Here is a 17,844-nt window from a genome sequence, read left to right on the forward strand (position 1 = left end):
TCTGCAGTGGGGAGGCTGAGGCAAGAGGATCAGTCTGGATTACAGCTGACTATACCCTGCCTCAGCCCGAGGCATCTGAATTTTTTAGTTTCAAAAATGAGACTTCTGTTGGGGTTTGTACCTTGCTGTGTTTTCCCTTACTATTGAGTAGAAGGCCAGGTACTCTGGAGCCACTGGCCTAGAGAGCACCCGGCAGGCTTTGTGCAGAATCCTTAATACATAGGAATAGCACATCCTAAGCCACTTCTAGGGCTTAGGAAACCTGCACAATAAATCAAAGCCGAGCTAGATGTGGTTCCTATAGCATTGGACTGAAGTGTCTCAGAGGTAAGCAATTCTGAGTTCCAAGCTAGTATGGTCAACATAGACCCCATTTCAAGAGAAAAACAAAAGGCCAACAATGAGTAGAAAAACTGTAGGGCTCAAAGATAGGGCTTCAGTTGGACCTATTACCAGAGACCCTGCAAATGTGCATGCCCATAGTCTCTCAGCACTCGGGAGGACCAAGCTGAAAGCTAGCCTGAGCTCTGGAGAGCCTTTCCTCCAATAAAAACAAGTTAGATTAAAAAGCTCAACTCAAAAACTTCCCCCTTTCTCAAGATCAGAAGGCAGGCAGACACACTGTACAGGTTATAAATACAGTATAGACTGCACATTCAGTCTTGCCTGCACTTTCCATGGGGAAGTCCAGAAGTGACTTGAATTTGCAGCCATAATTATTACTATGTTCAATAATAAATGTTTTTTCCTTTTTGAAAACACTCAACAGGCATTGTTGACCCATGCCTTTAATCCCAGCACTAGGGAAAGAGGTAGGCAAGCCTGAGTTCTCAGCCAGCTCTGGTCTACAAAAAAGGAAGAAAAGAAGAAAAGCAAACTCCACTATCTTAGAAGCATGAAATGAGGTTGAAACTGAAGCTAGGGCTTAAGCAAGAAAAAATTTGGCAGGCAGTGTCCCTGGCTTTCTAAAACAACCTAGGTGTGAAATACTATCAAACACAGCAATGACACTTTCAGTTTGAGTTCTTTTAATATTTAAATACAAAAAGTGAGCGCTGACTTCTTTTTTTTATACACACGCAGGTCTAAGAGCTGAAATGTGCAGAGGGAGTGAGTGCTGCTCTGCCCAGCCCCTCTGGTTAGAGCTACAGCCAGCCTCCCTTCGCTGGCACACATAGGATTCCTGGTGACTTCTGTACTACAGGTGTAATGGATTTGTCAGTCCCACACTGTTTAACATGCCCTAGGTGTTTCCATTTTAAAAAGTCCTTATGGTCAGGGGTACTTACTTCTTTCCCACAATGGGCACGTAAGAACTTCCTTAGGAGCAATGTATTAAAGGAGTGTGGGATACCTTCCACATGGCTGTATTCCAACAGGAAGTATGTGAAGGCATTCATTATGAAGGGCACGGGTATACCTGGGGTCTCTCCAAGAGAAATGGAGAAAGTTCCCTCTACGTTCAAATAGATCGATGTGCCAAGTTTAACAAAAAAAGAATACAAAGTTCAAACAATCAGCCGTTCAAACACAAATGAATTTCAGAGTTCTCCCACATGGACAAATACCGAAGAAAAAAATCTAGATTTTTCCAGGAAGTGGAGGTAGAGCCCCTGGCATTCCTCCTGACAGCCCTGTGTTAGGCCCTAAAAGTATCTGGAAAAGAAAAATTAAGACTGTTAAGACACTGTATAGTTCCAGTAGATCTCTTCTGTCACACATGAAGGGTAGGCAAATTCTACACTGCTGAGCACCTAAAAGTACTGGGCCTACTCCCACTTGGAGTTAAGTGCCAATTTCCATGGGGCTCTGCCTCTGGCCCAAAGCCAAGAGCATGTGCTTACCTGCCGTTGTTGCAGTTGCTGCTGTTGCTCCATTTGCAACTTTTCTGTCTCAAAGACAACAGGAAGAACCAGGATCATAAAGGAAGTGGTCCCAATCCACAAAGCTGCCCTGGAAAATCTGCAGAGGGAGTGTGTATGTGGAGCCATACCAAAAAAAAAAAAAAAAAAGGCAATTTAGCTAGGACTTAACCTATGACAGAACATCCAGTAGCACCCTTGATTTTCTGAAAGCGCACCCTACCTTGCGCCATAATCCTAGCAGAGGCAAGAGGTGCAGTAATTACCTAGTGATTACAGTGCATTCTCTTAAGCCTCGTATATAGTAAGGACCCTGCCAGCTAAGAACTCCACTCTGCACAAGACCAACCACGCTGGGTATGACAATGAATCCAAGGTCAAACTCTAGTCTTCGACTTCCGAGGCCCGGTGTCCTTTGACAGCACCAGTCACCTTTCCATGCACATTCCCGGTGGATCTACTTCGGCCCTTTACCTGTACATCTTCTGAGCCACGAAGAGCGAGAGATCAAAGGTGGCTCCAGCGGCTGATCGGACCCTCTCGGGAAACATCTCCGTCAGACCCCAGAGTCTCTCCGATATGGTCTCATCTAGCTGTGGTGGAGGAGTGAGAGTCGTTGGCGAAGCAGCAGCAGCAGCATTGGAGCAGCCGAGCCCGAGGCCTGGCCCTTCACTAGCGCGCGGAGAAGCCGCCTTACCCGCTCGCGACGTCCACGCCCCGACCACCCGCTCCCGCCCTGGTCCCCGCCGACCCTAGCACCTCGTCATCGTCGTCGTCTTCTAGCTCCTCCTCGACTTTCTCTGCCTCAGCTTTCGGGAGCAATTCTTCGGGAGCCACAGGCTCCCCAGCGCCGGCTGCAGCGACGGCGGCGGCCATGACTGTAGGACACCGGAAGCGGAAGAGAGCAGTCGAGAGCAGCCTCCCACCTGTGGACAGAGCGTTTTCCGGAGGCGAGCAGCGCTGGCTAGAGAGAAAGTGTTGGTATATTCTCCTGCTCGCCCCCTTGGTGTCGCCAGCCTCTTAATTTCAGCTGACAGTAAGAGGATTTCAAGGAGAGATGCAGGTGCTTCTCAGCTATTCGGTGCAGCTGGGCTCCGAAACTGCATATTTTAGAGAGATCTGGGTTTTGTTTGTTTTTGAAACAGGGTTTCTCTGTGTATCCCTGGCTAACCTGGAGCTCTCTCTGTAGACCTAGAACTCAGAGATCAGCCTGCTACTCCCTCCTGAGTGTTGGGGTTGAAGGTGTGCACCATCACAAGTGAGCAATACTTCTCCTATAGATAGGTCTCACTATGTAGCCCACGCTAGCCTCAAATTTATACCGCCTGGACCTACCCAGAGATTAAAAGATACTGCATTGGTAGCCTAGACTGGCCTCAAACTTCTCTTGCCTCAACCTCAAAGTATAGGGATTACAAGTGTGTGCCATTGTACCTAACAACAACAAATTTGTCAAATTTATTTTAAATGATGTGTATATGGCACATGAGTGTGGGTGTGCTTGGAGGCCAGAAGTCTTTGATCCCTGGAGCTGGAGGGAATACAGTCAGTCATGAAGCCACCTGACATGGATGTTGGAAATTGAACTTGGGTCTTTTTAAAGAACAGTAAGTACTCTTTAAATGCTACATCATCTCTCCAACAACATAATTGGAAAAAATTAATCTTATTTTTAAGAAAGTACTTTTCTGTGTGTATTAGCACAGGCACAGATGTCCTATGCTGTGATTATGGAGGACAAAGGACAACTTTCAGGAATTGATTCTCTTTGTAACAGGGCCCCAGACTTGCACAAGTGACTGCATGATGGAAGTGCCATTCAGGCTGTAAACCTCAGCACATAGAATCATCAGCCAAAAATGAAAACAAAGACCTAGTTCAGCAAAGACTTAGTTCTGGGAATGTCTCTAATAACTTATTCACTGTGCTTTTTGGCTTCTGTAGTTCTGCATCTGACTAACTGTTCTTGTTAACTGAAGTATGTCAACCCAAAACATGTTTTTGGTGTGTGTGTGTGTGTGTGTGTGTTTAAAAGCTCACCCTGAGAAAGGCTTGCTGGGCTACACTGGGATCCTGAACACTGGCTAATAAGATTTTCTACTGGCTTAAAACCCATCTCCAAGCAGTCTTTATTCTCTGGTGAATATTCATAATCCTCTTCTTCCACCATGTAGGTCCTAAGGATTAAATTCACACTCAGCAGCAAGCATCTTTAACACACTCCCTCATCTTTAACTTTATCTCCCTCATCCCCCGCCCCCACATTAATGTAGCCTAGGCTCTTTGAACTCATTCTGTAGTCAAAGATGACCCTGAGTTTCTGATCCTCCTTCCTCCACCTCAAACTAAGACCACAGGTGTGTCGCCAAGTGGCCTTATTCTATCAGCTGAGCCACAAACATGATCTTTTATTTTTTATTTATTTTTTTAAGAGACAAGGTCTCTACGTAGTCCTGGCTGTCCTGGAACTCTATATGTAGGCATTCAACTCACAGAAATCCACCTGCCTCTTCCCTCCAAAGGATTAAACTCATGCAACATCATGTTCAGTTTATACATGAGTTTAAAAGAGTATTTTAACAGTGAAAGGATTTTCAACTATTGTAAAATTGCCAAATCAGTGGGATGGTGCAATGCCACCTTCAGACCACTAGAGGGCAGACAAGATGATCCAGAGTGGGGAGCAGAGAACAGACCTCCAGAATCAGGGAGTGTGACTAGCTTCTTGGGCTCCAAAGACAAATGCCCAGCACCAAAGGCCACATACAGTAAGTGGAATCCAGACCAGGGGTCACAGGGATAAAAGGACCTGTCTGAGTTCCAGTGAGTAGTGATGGTCCACCTGGGTGGGAGGGGGTTGTTCTAGAACCCTTGGCCTCTGGCTGGTCCACTGCCTCTTTCCTCAAGGCCACAGTAACTGCCTTTCCTGTTCTGGTCCTGTCAAAATTTGAAGCTGGAGGTAAAGATCTTGAGGTGTGGGGCCACACGGGCCTCTACTGCCTTGCACCCACAGACATTTCTATTTCAGCTCTTCAGTGACGATCCTTACTGATCCAGCTCAGTACAGAACCTCATGACATTGTTGCCTCGGTTACAAGAAATAGTGTCAACGGGCCAGAGTCAATTTCTAGTTTGATTAAGAAAGACTTTGAGGGAGAGTTTTAGCTAGAACCTGAAGGCGATAACCCAAAAAGGAAACTTGTAAGAATTACACGCTGGCAGGCTGGAGAGATGGCTCAGTGGTTAAGAGCACTGACCGCTCTTCCAGAGGTGCTGAGTTCAATTCCCAGAAACCACATGGTGGCTCACAACCATCTGTAATGGGGTCCGATGCCTCTTCTGGTGTGTCTGATGACAGCCACAGTGTGCTCATATACATAAAACAATAAATAAATCTATAAAAAATAATCTGTCTTTTGGTGGAGCAACACAAACTTAGAACCCAGGCTCTGGTTACTTCATGCGGAGGAAACTACACCTTTTTTTTTTTTTTGTTGATCTATTGTTGCTACACAGCGATTATTGAACACCATTTAATAAAAATAGAGTAAATTACAATGTGCTGTAGAAGGCTGGAGCTTGCTGTTGGGAAGCTGATGTCAGAAGAGTCTGTGGACCTAGGGATGAGGGTACTTTAAAGGCAGAGAGATTACGGCTGGGGGCTTGGGGGCTGGGGTGCAGACAACGCAGAGCCACTTCCTGTGCACCCTCACATGAGGTGCTCTCTGGAAGGAGTGCCAAACCCCAGGCACCAGTGTCAAGAAGTGACCTGCCAGCTGTCTGAACATGGTGATTCTGAGACATGGTTATATACTGTCACCTATTAACAGCAACCAAAGGCTCACACTTCTAGACTTTCCTGGGGTATGCTTAGATTGACACCCTGGGTGTACCTGGGGTATCTCCTTGGCTATGGCCCTGGCCTGGCACCTTGGGTTCTTCTATCCCATGCCTCCTCCCTATCCCCTGTCCAGGGGAGCCAGAGTTGTTAATACTCTCTCCTAGGGCAAGTCTACTAATTAATTTGACTAAAAATCAAAGGGCTCCGCCACATCCTCCTCCCCTGGTCGGTGGGCTCTTTCTCATCTCCTAGCAAGGGTCCCCAGGCTTCACTTCCTCCTGCGGTTGGTGACCTTCAGTTCATCCAGTTCTTTGTCCTTTAAGTGGGACTCGGCAGTGGTTTCTGAAAGCTGGAAGAAAGAGAATCAGACAGTTACAAAGAAAGCTCCGCCCAGGCCACGCCCAGGCCACACTGCAGACTTGCACAGCTACTGTGCAGCCAGGAAAGCCACCATTCCCCACCTGGCTGGCCTCTTCTACAGGAAAGCCTCGGTGTTCAGAGGGATTACTCCTCCTCACACCCTCACACACTTTATGCTGTATAGCTCGGATAATGGCACTTAGCGAGCAATGCCATTAAAAAAAAAAATCAGAGGGATGGATGCTCTAAAAATAATGTTCCTTTCCTCATCAGCATCTTTGACTAGGCTCTCTAGGAGAAGGGGGCAGACACTGAACATGAAGATGGAGGCTGAGCGAGTGGACCTGCTCCCAGGGTGTGTTTGTGGCTTGTGTTAGCTCCAAGAGCAAGGTTCTACTCTGAATCCGGAGATGAAGTCACTGAGTACTTAGCTGGTGGAGCAAAGAAGCTTCCCATCAGCTCCCTCATGCCTCCTGTCCCCTGCACACACACCACCAGGCCCAGAACACACAAGAGACTGACACTGGGTACTGATTCAGCCTATTTGAGGTAGGGTACCTCCAAACATGAGCATACACCCCCACCACCTGGGATGCCTTCATCTAACCTTCATTCTTGCCACTAGCCTGGGGCGTCGTCAGAGAAACTCTCTCCACTGTTTAGACCTCTTTTCCTGTGCTGATATTGGACTTGACTTGGACTAACGGATGCTCTTATGACAGGCACAGGAATTGTGGGTACCGTAATTCATCCCTGGCTCCAGCCTTTGGTGGCAAGGTTGGCTTTTATGTTATTTATTTATTTTTTTTAAAGATTTACTTATTGTATGTATGTGAGTACACTGTCACTGTCTTCAGACACACCAGAGGAGGGCATCAGATCTCATTACAGATGGTTGTGAGCCACCATGTGGTTGCTGGGAATTGAACTCAGGACCCCTGAAAGAGCAGTCAGTGCCCTTAACCACTGAGCCATCTTTCCAGCCCAAGGTTGGCTTTTATATTTGTGTGTGGATACCTGGGAAATGACCTGGCAAGTAGACCCTGGAGAAATCAGTTCGATGGCTTGACTCAGGTAGGGCTTCTCTAAAGGGGAAACCTAGGTGTCACTTCAGACTCCTTCCTCACCATGTCCAGCAGAATGTCCACTTTGAGCCGCAGAAGATTGTTTTCTTCTTCCAACTGCTGGTTCCGTTTGCGCAGGCGCTGAGTTTCCCTCCGGTCCACACCCCCACTAATCACCGAGTCTAGAGGACACGAAACACGAGTGAAATGGCTCTCCTGCTGCCACCCTGACTGACAAAACATCCGGAAGGGACACTCACCTGCCACCCACTGGCCATTTTCAAACTTCAGGCTTTGCCCCGCCAGGGTCATGGTGGGAGTCCCATAGTCAAGGCCCAGCTCCAGTTCTCGTGTTGACCGGTCTAACTGTGGGAAGACACGGCGATGGCTCAGGAAACCATGAAACAAGAAATGACATCAGAACAAAAAGGATGCCCCCAGCTTGTTCCACCAGCTCTAGACCCAACAACACTGGCATCTCTCCTCCCACCGGGACTTAGCATCTTTAAAGACATGTTCTTCTGAGACAGGGTCTCGCTATGCAGCCCTGGCTGTCCTGGCTGTCACTATGTGGACCAGACCAGACTCGAACTCACAAAGATCTGCCTCCCAAGTGTGGGAGTGTGCCAGTGTCCCCTCGTAAACTGAGTATTTTTACATGTACTTGACAGTTCAAAGAATCCCACTGTACACTTTTATATATGTAATCATACATGGTTTAAGTTCAGTCTCCTCCTCTTCAGTGTCTACTTATAATACAAGGAAACTTGTAAGTTGTCGTTTGCTTAATATGAAACACAAAATCCTAACGGTTCCTGCTAGGACTGGTTTAATGCGCGGCGGTCTAATTTCTGTATTCATTGACAGAACTCATCAATCATCCTAAGTCAGGCCTGACTCCTGCACATTCGGATCTGAGTATGCCCAGCTCTGCCAGACAGAAGCTCTCAGCCCTGAGAGGAAGACATGGACAGCTCAACAAGCTGGCTGTATGCACACGGGCGGGCAAGCGTGCATGCGTGAGTACGTGGGTAGAAAGAGAGAGCGAAAATGACAGGGAAGAACTCCTTCGAGTGTATGTTGAAATGTCCTTAGCTTGGTTAGGACTTCCTTGGGGAACATATTTAAAGTGACCACTCTGTTTCCACATCACTCTCCTTGTTAAAAGGTCTGCCTACTCAACAGATGCAGGGACTTGGTTCCTCCTTATCCTCCCTGACCCCTGCTTCTTTTTTTTTCTTCTGCTACTGGGGCTTGAACCATGGGACTTGAATATACTTCCACTGACATATATCCCTTACAGTGTGTGTGTGTGTGTGTGTGTGTGTGTGTGTGTGTGTGTATAGGGAAATGTTTGCACACGTGTGTGGAGGCCAGAGGACAAGCTCAGGTGTCATTCCTTAGGTGCCACCTAGTTTGAAAAACCATGGCAGGCCAGGCATGGTAGCTGCACATGTCTAACCCCACATTCAGGAAGCAGAGGCAGGTGGATCTCTGGGAATTCAAGGCCAGTCCAATCTACACACAAAGGTCCAGGGCAGCTAGGATTACATAGAGAAACCCTGTCTCAACTCTGCCCTCCACAACAATAAAGGAGCCAGCAGATAGGGTATTAGCTTTCATGATGGCATTCTCAAACAAAGGCATGTTGTAGGGTCTCTTCCCCTCTTCTCTGCATTTCCCCTAGTAACCGACTTCTTTCCAGTCACCCTGTCTCTGCTCCGGCCCTTCTTCAGCACCTATGTTGAGTGGATTTTCACTATTCTGAAGCTCATCAAGTAGGCTAGCTGTTTGCTCAGTGAGTCCCAAAAATCTTCTTGTCCTCAGCCTGGTGTCTTCTTCCTACGCCCCGCACCCTTCTCAAGTGCCACAATACCCAGTATTTTACTTAATAGATTTGTTTGAGTATGTGTGTGTGTGAGACTCTGCTTGTGCGTCTGTGGGTGTGTACGTATACCATATGCACATCTGGTATCAAAAGACATTGGATTCCTGGTCCTGGAGTTATGTATGGTCATCAAACACCAAGTAGGTGCTGAGAATCTGACCTGGGTCCTCTTCAAGAACAGCAAGTGCTATTAACCACTGAGCTGTCTTTTCAGCCCATGCACAGATTTTAAAATGTTGGTTCTGGGAATTAAACTTAGGTCCTCATAACTCTCCATTGAGTCAATTCCTCATTCCCCAGGAACGCCTTTTTTAAAAAATACTACCAATTTTGAGAGGGTCTTGTGGTGCCCAGGCAGGCCTTGAATATGTAATAGCCTCCCAAGTAGCTGGAATTACTACCAAGCCAGGTCCGTCTCTTTTCCTTACTAGGAGTCTGGCTGATACACAGAGTTATCAATTAGCTGATATGAAACTGATGAATAGAGAAGATGGCTGTGGGCGGGCAGAGCACCATGCGTAGAGGAGGCTCCTGTAAGGTTGGGTGGCTGAAACAAAAGGTGCACAGAGGACAAGGCCATAAGGTACCTTAAGTGCCTTTCTAAGAACCTGAGCCACTGCTCTGCACAACAGGATGCTATTAAACCCCTGGGGGTGAGAGAGATGGTTCAGAGGTTAAGAGCACTGACTGCTCTTCCAGAGGTCCTGAGTTCAATTCCCAGCAACCACATGGTTTGTGGTTCCCTCACAACCATCTATGATGAGATCTGGTGCCCTCTTCTGGCATGCAGGCATACAGGCAGGCAGAACACTGTATACATAATAAATAAATGAATACATAAATAAGTACATCTTAAAGGGACATCATGTTTTGTGTTTCCTTATCCCAGCACTTGCCTGTGATAGCCTGCAAAGCTGCAGGGAGAGTGAGCTTCGAGTCACTCTCAGACAGTAGCTTTATATATAAGCAGGCCTTTAGGACAAGGGCTTTCCCACTGACAGTACCAAGTGCATCTGTGTTGCTGCTGTCTGGAAGGAGGCTCGAAGCCCAAGGCATGGAAAACCAGCCCTGGCCTTAGCAAGGCTGCCATCATGATCTTAGGAGAACAGGGGTAACTCAGAGCCTTCGGAGCTGGTGTGAGCCTTGCTACCTCACTCACAGACCCGTAAAGAATTGGCTAATCTGCATAAACATCATGTGGGGAACTAGGGTCTATCGTCTTTTGGTATGAAAGATCCAGTAGTAGCACCCGGAATCAAGGACAGGAATGTGGTGGGGACATGGACCCATGTGGTCACAGATGCTCAAAGGGTTGTGTGTGTGGATCTGTGTGTATTTGCACCATGAATGAGAGGGATATCTCATAGCTAGGAATGACATTATGTATTTTCTAAGTGTAGGTCATACGTTCAGGTGGGCTCCATATTGCCTTGGAATGTTTCTGGACCCCCTCTTAGAACTGTTATTATCCTTTCAAATGTCACTAATGGTGGTAAGTCAACTGTTACCTTCAAAAATAAGCTTGATTTTTTTTTTTTTTGGCAGGTTGTGGGGTGCACACCATTAATCCCAACACTTCAGAGGCAGAAGCAGGCAGATCTCTGCGAGTTTGAAGCCATCTTGGTCTACACAGTGAGCTCCAGGACAGCCAGGACAGCACAGAGACTCTGTTCTCAATACAACAGTAGATTTATTTTTATTTTATATGTATGAGTGCTGTGCCATCACGTATGTCTGTGAACTTTGTAAATGCAATGCCAGAAGAGGCCAGAAGAGGGCGGTGGATCCCCTGGAACAGTAGCTACAGATGTTTGTAAGCCATCATGTGGGAACTGGAAACTCAACCCAGGTCCTCTGCAAGAGCAAAAAGTACCCTTAATGGCTGAGCCATCTCTCAAGGCCCTGAACTTGACATTATTTTATTTTATTTTTGGAGACAGAGTCCTTGTACCCTGGATGTCCTGGGACTCTATAAGTAGATCAGGCTAGCCTTGAATTCACAGAGGTCCTCCAGCCTCTACCTCTTGAATGCTGAGGGTAAAGGTGTGTCACTATACCCTGCTTGAATTTGATCTTTAAACACAATTAAAATTAACTATTTGAACAAGTTTTAAAATTGAAATGTAAGTCTGATTGGATGACATCACCTAGAACCATATGACAATGAGGCTGGCTGTTGTAGTAGGTTCTTGAATAAACTCTGACAGGAGTTCCTATGCAGGAATTCAAACTTGACTAATAATATAAACTCCGAGGATGCCCTCCCACAGTGTGCCTTTCCACCCAGAGACCGCTCATGCCACCCCAGTCTCCACTCACAGAATGTAGGTTGGAGAGAGAGGCCGACTTCCGAGGAGGAGTCTTCTTTGGGCTGAATATGCTCCCAAAGAGAGGCATCCCTGACTCAAGGAGGAAACACCGGCACTTCCTTCTCCTAGGGTCAAACACATCAGTGACCTTATTTCATTGTTCTCTAACCACTAGGCCATCTCACCCGTTGATGATTACCAATCTTGGCAATACCCACTGGAAAGACAGAACAGCAAAAGAAGGCCCGAGGTCCTAACAGTTCTGGTAGGAACTCCCATGTGCTGGGTGCTCCTGTGTGCCAAGCGGTGTATGCTAAGGCCTTTGCATGCTCTCATTTGACTCACAGCTACTCCTCAACACACACCTCCTGTTCACCCCATTTGGTTGGTGGCATCTGGAAAGTCAAGGCCTTCAGTGGGACCAGGCTTTGGAACCAAAGTTTGTGTGGCTTCACAGTGAGGCTAAGCTCAGACAACTCTGTCATGTGTTGGCATCACCAGCATTACAGTGTGCAGCATGGGAGGAAATTTCTACTATTCCTGTCAGCCAGTGAGTGCAGCACCAGGAATGCTAACTTCTGCATAGAAGTCATTCTAAAGCCATGAAGTGACCCTCGGATTTCACTAGAGTGGGACTTTATCACTCAGTCCGTTGTCAAGTCACCTGCCCGGAGAGGTGAGGTCTTAAGGAGAGCCAGAACAGGCTGGCGCTGACAATGACACTAGCACACTAGCTTTAATCACAGCACAAACTCCTGCAATGCTCATAAAATCAGTACTTAGGCTCAGGGAAGAGGTCAGCTTTTGAAGTAAAGCAAGTAAAGAGAAGTCATAAAACCACAAGGCTTCATGGTAGGCTTGTTTTTTTTAAATATGTGCTTATGTGCTATATTCACGCACATGTGCAGGTGTGCATGTGTGTGTGTGTGCTTTATGAATATGTGTGTGCAGATGCAGAGTCTGGAGGGGGACCTCAGGTGTCCTGTTGTATTTCCTTTAGACGGGGTATCTCACTGAACCTAGGATTTTTTGGTGAAGCACTCTCATAGAAGACTAAGGGCCAAGAAAGTTAAGGGTTTGTACCTGGTTTTCAACCAACACTGTTGCTCACCCTCAGGGGAATCCCAGCATTTTATCCCCCAAGGGTCTCAATGGCTTTGTTTGTTGTTGTTTTTAATGTATCTGGGTGTTTTGCCTGTGTACCACATCGTGTTTTGAGTCTGCCAAGATTCCTGGAACTGGAGTTACTGGCGTTTGTGAGTTGGGAATTGAAGCCGGGTTCTCTGCAACAGCAGTCAGTTCTCTGAGCCTCTGAGCCATCTCTCTAACCCTTGAGTCCCTTATATCAGGAATATAACAGCACCCAGCTCGTAGGTTAAGAGTGCTTTTATGTTTACAAATTGTTAGGACATTTGATGTTCACCACAAGTTACCCCCCTTTACAGGAAACTGCACTTATTGTGCGAAGCATTCGTTTGCATCAGGTTATTAAGTACATTATCTTCATTCTGACAAAAAGGAAGCATCTCTGGTTTTCACTGGATTCTCAAAGGAAAGGTGTCTGGAAAAATTTAAGAGCCCACCAGTCTCACGTCTATAGGCTCACGGGCCACAGCACCCTAAGAGTTCGGTATTGGTTGGGGGAAGACCTTCAAAGGATGAGTCAAAACACCATCTCACCGTCTCAAGATGCACCCGCGGAGCACGCCACCACCCGGCCTGCCCGCTATCCTCTCCAAGGGTACCCGGGCATCCTACCCACCACCATGACTGGCGCGGTCATCCGCCCGCTGCTCCCAGATGTACCTGTCCGCGAAGCCAGAGTCCAGAGCTAGCCCTCAGCCTTCTGCAAGGACCCGCCCAGGCCGCGTCAACCGCCGCGACCGCGATTGGCGAGCGCCCGGCTCCCATCGTGCGCTTGCGCAGTTTTTTTGGCTTCTACCACTGAGGACGGAGGGGAAGCCATGTTCGAGACGAGCCTCCGTGAAGCAGCGGGGGTCCCCGCGGTCTCCCTCCGGTTCACGAATAGAGGAAAGCCTTGGGAACGTTTTCTGTAGATACATACACGCCTTGTGGCATAGGCCGGGAGAGGCGTGCCCCCCTAAATATGTTGGTCTGGTCCCCCGGTCAGCGCCGCCGTCGCCATAGTAACCATGTACATTGGCAACAAGGCAAGCTGAGAGCTGCTTTGTTGTGGTAAAGGAGTACGTGGTGACCCGGGGCTGGACTCACAGTAGCAAAATGTCCCAACCTGCGGCTTCCCCGCCCCGGCCACAAAGCAAACCGCGCCCCTTCCTGGTGGTTTGGGGTCGCGGGTGCGGGCGGCCATCCGGAGCTCCGTCAGGTCACCGGAGGGACTGGTGGCGGAACCCGCCCTGAGGCTTCGGGATTCCGCCGAAGCTTTCAGGTAAGACAGACAGACAGACACGACGACTCCCTGCCAGTAGCAAACTGGCTCCTGCCAGGCCTGCCTCCTTCTCACTCCCATAAGCAAGGGAAACTGAGGCCCAGGGAAGGTCGCCCAGTGAACAAGGGGCAGAGAACTGGAGAGTCAGCTCCAGGATTCCTAAGGGTCGGTATTGTAGCTCAGTTTGGTAACTGAGGCGTTTCCTGGCTGCCTAGTGGGTTACACGAGGTCATCCCAGACGGAAAGGACAGGAACGAGCGACCGGTCTGTTTCCCGTTTTCCTCCACCTTTGCCTCACAGCATTCAAAGAGAGAGTTCCACATCAAAATCAACATCTAGCGTAGTAATCCCCACAGAAACATCAAGCAAAACACATTTGTAAATTGCAGTCATTCTAGCAGCTTTTTGATGTTGAATCCAGAGCCTGTGCACGCTGGTTCCGGTGAATCCCCCGGAAGCACCTGTCTTATTTTGAGGTCTCACTGGATACTTCTTAATCTCATCCTCCTGCCTCAGCCTCAGCCTCTCGGTGCTGGAATTACATACAGCCAGCCTGGCTTCGGCCCCCTACTCTTTTGTTTTGCTTTGTTTGAGATTTGAGACTGGGGCTCGTTATGTAGTTCTGGCTGGTCTCCAACTTTAAAAATCCTCCAGCTTCTGTCTCCACAGTACTGGGATTAAAGGCTACTGCTACCATACCCAGCCCTATGCTTTTAAAAGTCAATTCAAAACAGATTAAATTCACTTGACTATTATTGCGTTTAACTCGGTTTGTCCAAAATATGATCAAACAGATATTTTAAATTTACCATGTGTTGGTTTTTTTTTTTTTTTTTAATTTTAAAAGAAATTTTACGGTCCTCAGTCACGCAAACCAAATTTAAAAACTTTTGTTTTCCTGTGTGACTAGTGGCCTTGTTGCCCCCTGTCTGGGTGGCATTTCTCCTCCCCTTCAACCAATTAACTCCTCCTCTTCCTTCAGTACCTTGACCAAGTAACTAGGTAAAACAAGCTGTTGCGCACTCCAGAGGCAGAAGCAGGAGGATCTCTGTAAGTTGTAAGCCAGCCTGGTCTACATAGCAAGTGCCAGGCCAGCCAGGGCTACATGGTAAGACGCTGTCTCAAAACAAAAACAGAGACAACAAAAACCCCAAACCACACTGTCATTTCATATCCCTGTGTACTTTCTTTGGAAGCAGTAGTGAGTTATGATTCATCATTATATGCGTCATTTTTATGAACTATATCTTATAATTATGTACTTATTTTAATTTTACAAGTCTACCCCTATGGATCCAGTCTGGCTCAGTTTACCGTTCTATGCTCAGTCAGAGCACACTTTCTGGTCTGTGGGAAGTCCTCAGTAAATAGTCCCTGAGTGGCTGAAAGTTGACAGTGAACAGAGGTCTAATACCACAGTCTGCATTTTTGTATGCTATCACATGCTAACTCTGAGCTGGGAAAGTTAATCCCACTATCACAGTGCCCCAAGGGGACAGGTTCCTCAGCGCCCACTCATCCACCCCAGCACCTGGCATAGTCCTTGATATAGCATGGCTTTCAATGAAGCTTGCCTCCTCTGCATGCAATGACAGTAGAAACCCTAGTGGGCCCCAGAGCACACAAATCCTTAAATGGTGTGAGGGAGAATTCAGCCTGGAGCAATGTGTGTATTTTAAACATTCCTCTTCAGAAACTACTCAGTTCTCACATTAGGTGTGAGTAATAGCATTAGGCTAAAGGGAGAAGCTTTCTGACAGAGTCATTGGAGCCTAGCTTCCCAGAGAACATAAGTGTAATTTTCCAGCCATTCTGGGCACTGGGTAGGAGGATGATGAGAAGCCCTGAGATGCACTTGTCTCTTCTCACCTCCTGCTGCTTGGCCTGTGAGGCTAACGGCTAGTATCTGCAGAGGCCAGAAGGGGGTGTCAGCTGCCCTGGAGCTGGAGTTACAGGAATTTATGATCCCCCTGACACAGATGCTTGGAATCTGCAAGCGTAGTAACCACTCTATCCACAGAGTCATCTCTGTAGTCCCACTGTTAACTGCTTAATAGAAACAAATTAGTGTGGGAGACTATCCTAGGCCCAGTGGTGGGTGGTGTCTGGGGCCGCTCTTCCCCAGCTCTTACATGGCTGGTGCTCTCTCTGTCTTACATAACTCTCAAGCCTGTATTCTCCATCCTTCTTCTTCAGTCCCCTTGTCCTCGTATCCTAAAGTCCTGCCTCAGTCTCCTTGCCCAGCCATTGGCCATCGGCAATTTTATTTATCAGTTAGAACCAGCAGGGGGCTGGAACCCTCAACTTCTCACATGCCAGATTGTTGTGCATTTTGGGAACCCATAATGCAAGCATTAAACCTCAGCAAGTCTTACTTTGTAGCTCTGACTGATCTGGAACTCACTAAAGACCAAGATGACCTTGAACTCAGTGATCTTTCTGCCTCATCCCCCCCCTTGAGTACTGGGATTAAAAGGGTGCACCACCACACATGACCATGTGGGGCAGTATACCGTGGGAACTGGCTTCTCCCAAGGGAGTTCTGTTTGCTCAATAGCTTCTATTCTCAGCCATAGGAGACTCAGCACTGGCTCACACAATCATTATCAGTGACAAAGTGACTACTCAGATTATCACTGCGTAGATTAATTCTACCAAAATTGGGTATGTGGGGTTTTTTTTCTTCCCTTTTTTGGGTACAGCTGTAAGATGTTGGGATATAGGGAATGTGCTACTCTTACAACCTTGATTGTCAGGGTGGATTGTAAAATATGAATTTTGGGGACTAGGGGCACGACTCAGTAGATGGGAGCAATTCCTGCTCTTGCAGAGGACCTCAATTTGCCCCTCTGGTATCACTCAATCTCTACCTGGTCCAGTCCCCTTGATTCTCATCTCACGGATGAACTGTATCCCTGTATCCCAGAACTCTCTCTGAGGAGCTCTGAGTCCATCCAGCAAATAGCCCTCCTAGATTAGAAATAACCCAGGCTTCCCATTGCATATACTATGTCTATATATAGTAACATGACATACAATATATGTTTCATTTTTAAAGGATTTATATATTCTTATTTTATGTACATTTTATTTTTATTATGTGCATTGGTGTCCTGCCTGCATGTGTGTCTGTGTGAGGGTGTCAGATCCCCTGGAACTAAAATTACACACAGTTGGGACCTGCCATGTGGGTGCTAGAAATGAATCTGGATTCTTTGGAAGAACACCAACCACTGAACCACCTCATTGTTATATTTTTTAAGCCATGCTGCCATTAGGAAAACTACATCTTTCACATGGTGGCTCACAACCACCTATAACTCCAGTTCCTAGGGTCTCAGTTCCTCCAGTTACCAGGCCCTCAAGTGCCACACACACATGCATGAAAAAAAAAAAACCCCAAAAACTCCTACATAAAGGATAAAGAAACACCCTGGTCAGGCAGTGGTGGCAAGTGCCTTTGATCCTACAGAGGCAGGCAGGCAAACCTCTGAGTTGGAGTCCATCAGGCCTATACACTAAGAGACCCTGTATCTGAAACCAGCCAACCAACCAAAGAAACAAACAAAACCATACATGGTCACCAGTCACTGTAGCCCCAGCATTTGGGGGCAGGGACAGGTGGAACCTAGTTCCCTGGCCAGTCAGGCCAGCTAAAAGTGTTGAATAGAAAAATCCCATCTCTAAAAATAAGGTGGAAAGTTACAGAAGAAGCTGGCCAGTGTTGTCCTCATGTACATCACATACATATATTTCAAAAAATTGTGAGATATCAAAGGCGAAGATTACCTGGTTACAGTCCTCGCAGATGTAAATGCTGTGGTTACAACATGGCTGTTGAGGGTAAGGCTACCTTGGAAAACATAACTTTGAATAAACATTTTGCATTCGTTTGGAAAAAAAAAGGGGGTTCCCAAACCACAGCCGTTCTTCCTACATGATTGTTTGTCCCCTGAGCGTCCAGGTCAGCAGGCTAGTGCTTTTAAAGATGGTTTTGTGCCCTCTTTGCTCCCCAGCAGGCTGACTGGATAAAGAACAGGATTGCAGCAGAAAGAGTGGAAACTTTTTGTCTACCAGTTTACAAAAAAGTGGTCAGTGACGTCTGCCAGGACG

The 17,844-nt window shown here is 47.2% G+C and overlaps 2 protein-coding genes across 4 annotated transcripts; both read right to left on the reverse strand.

Moving 5' to 3' along the window:
- Window positions 1-1,017: 1,017 nt before the first annotated feature.
- TOMM22 (translocase of outer mitochondrial membrane 22) lies at window positions 1,018-2,743 on the reverse strand. The gene is made up of 4 exons (XM_080939569.1): window positions 2,622-2,743; window positions 2,337-2,455; window positions 1,845-1,962; window positions 1,018-1,656 (listed from the first exon to the last, which is right to left on the reverse strand). Exons 1-4 carry the CDS (start codon window positions 2,736-2,738, stop codon window positions 1,582-1,584), a joined length of 429 nt encoding a protein of 142 aa, XP_080795695.1. The 5' UTR covers window positions 2,739-2,743; the 3' UTR covers window positions 1,018-1,581.
- A 1,232-nt stretch (window positions 2,744-3,975) lies between these two features.
- Window positions 3,976-13,184, reverse strand: CBY1 (chibby 1, beta catenin antagonist). Of its 3 annotated transcripts, XR_013975574.1 has the most exons (6): window positions 13,131-13,184; window positions 11,335-11,449; window positions 7,388-7,493; window positions 7,191-7,309; window positions 5,419-6,052; window positions 3,976-4,039 (listed from the first exon to the last, which is right to left on the reverse strand). XR_013975574.1 is itself a non-coding variant. In XM_080939220.1 (5 exons), the coding sequence occupies exons 2-5, from the start codon at window positions 11,410-11,412 to the stop codon at window positions 5,972-5,974; spliced, it is 384 nt and encodes a 127-aa protein (XP_080795346.1). In that variant the 5' UTR covers window positions 11,413-11,449; window positions 13,131-13,184; the 3' UTR covers window positions 5,380-5,971. The 3 variants fall into 3 exon arrangements, 2 of the variants coding, with proteins under 2 accessions (XP_080795346.1, XP_080795347.1); XM_080939220.1 differs by lacking the exon at window positions 3,976-4,039 and having other exon boundaries at window positions 5,380-6,052; XM_080939221.1 differs by lacking the exon at window positions 3,976-4,039 and having other exon boundaries at window positions 5,380-6,052; window positions 13,005-13,131.
- Between the last annotated feature and the right edge of the window lie 4,660 nt (window positions 13,185-17,844).

The sequence above is a fragment of the Micromys minutus genome, assembly GCF_963924665.1.
Source record: "Micromys minutus genome assembly, chromosome: 27".
NCBI lineage: Eukaryota > Metazoa > Chordata > Mammalia > Rodentia > Muridae > Micromys > Micromys minutus.

Bases quoted from the DNA above. Each gene is read 5' to 3' on its own strand.
- TOMM22 (XM_080939569.1), bottom strand. From the start codon at position 2,738: ATGGCCGCCGCCGTCGCTGCAGCCGGCGCTGGGGAGCCTGTGGCTCCC. The intron at 1,963-2,336 runs GTAAAGGGCCGA...CTCCCTCTGCAG, and splicing joins GTGGCTCAGAAGATGTACAG to ATTTTCCAGGGCAGCTTTGT. The intron at 1,657-1,844 runs GTAAGCACATGC...TTTCTTTTCCAG, and splicing joins AGCAACTGCAACAACGGCAG to ATACTTTTAGGGCCTAACAC.
- CBY1 (XM_080939220.1), bottom strand. From the start codon at position 11,412: ATGCCTCTCTTTGGGAGCATATTCAGCCCAAAGAAGACTCCTCCTCGG. The intron at 7,494-11,334 runs GTGAGTGGAGAC...GTCTTCCCACAG, and splicing joins CTCTCTCCAACCTACATTCT to TTAGACCGGTCAACACGAGA. The intron at 7,310-7,387 runs GTGAGTGTCCCT...CGTGTCCTCTAG, and splicing joins AAATGGCCAGTGGGTGGCAG to ACTCGGTGATTAGTGGGGGT.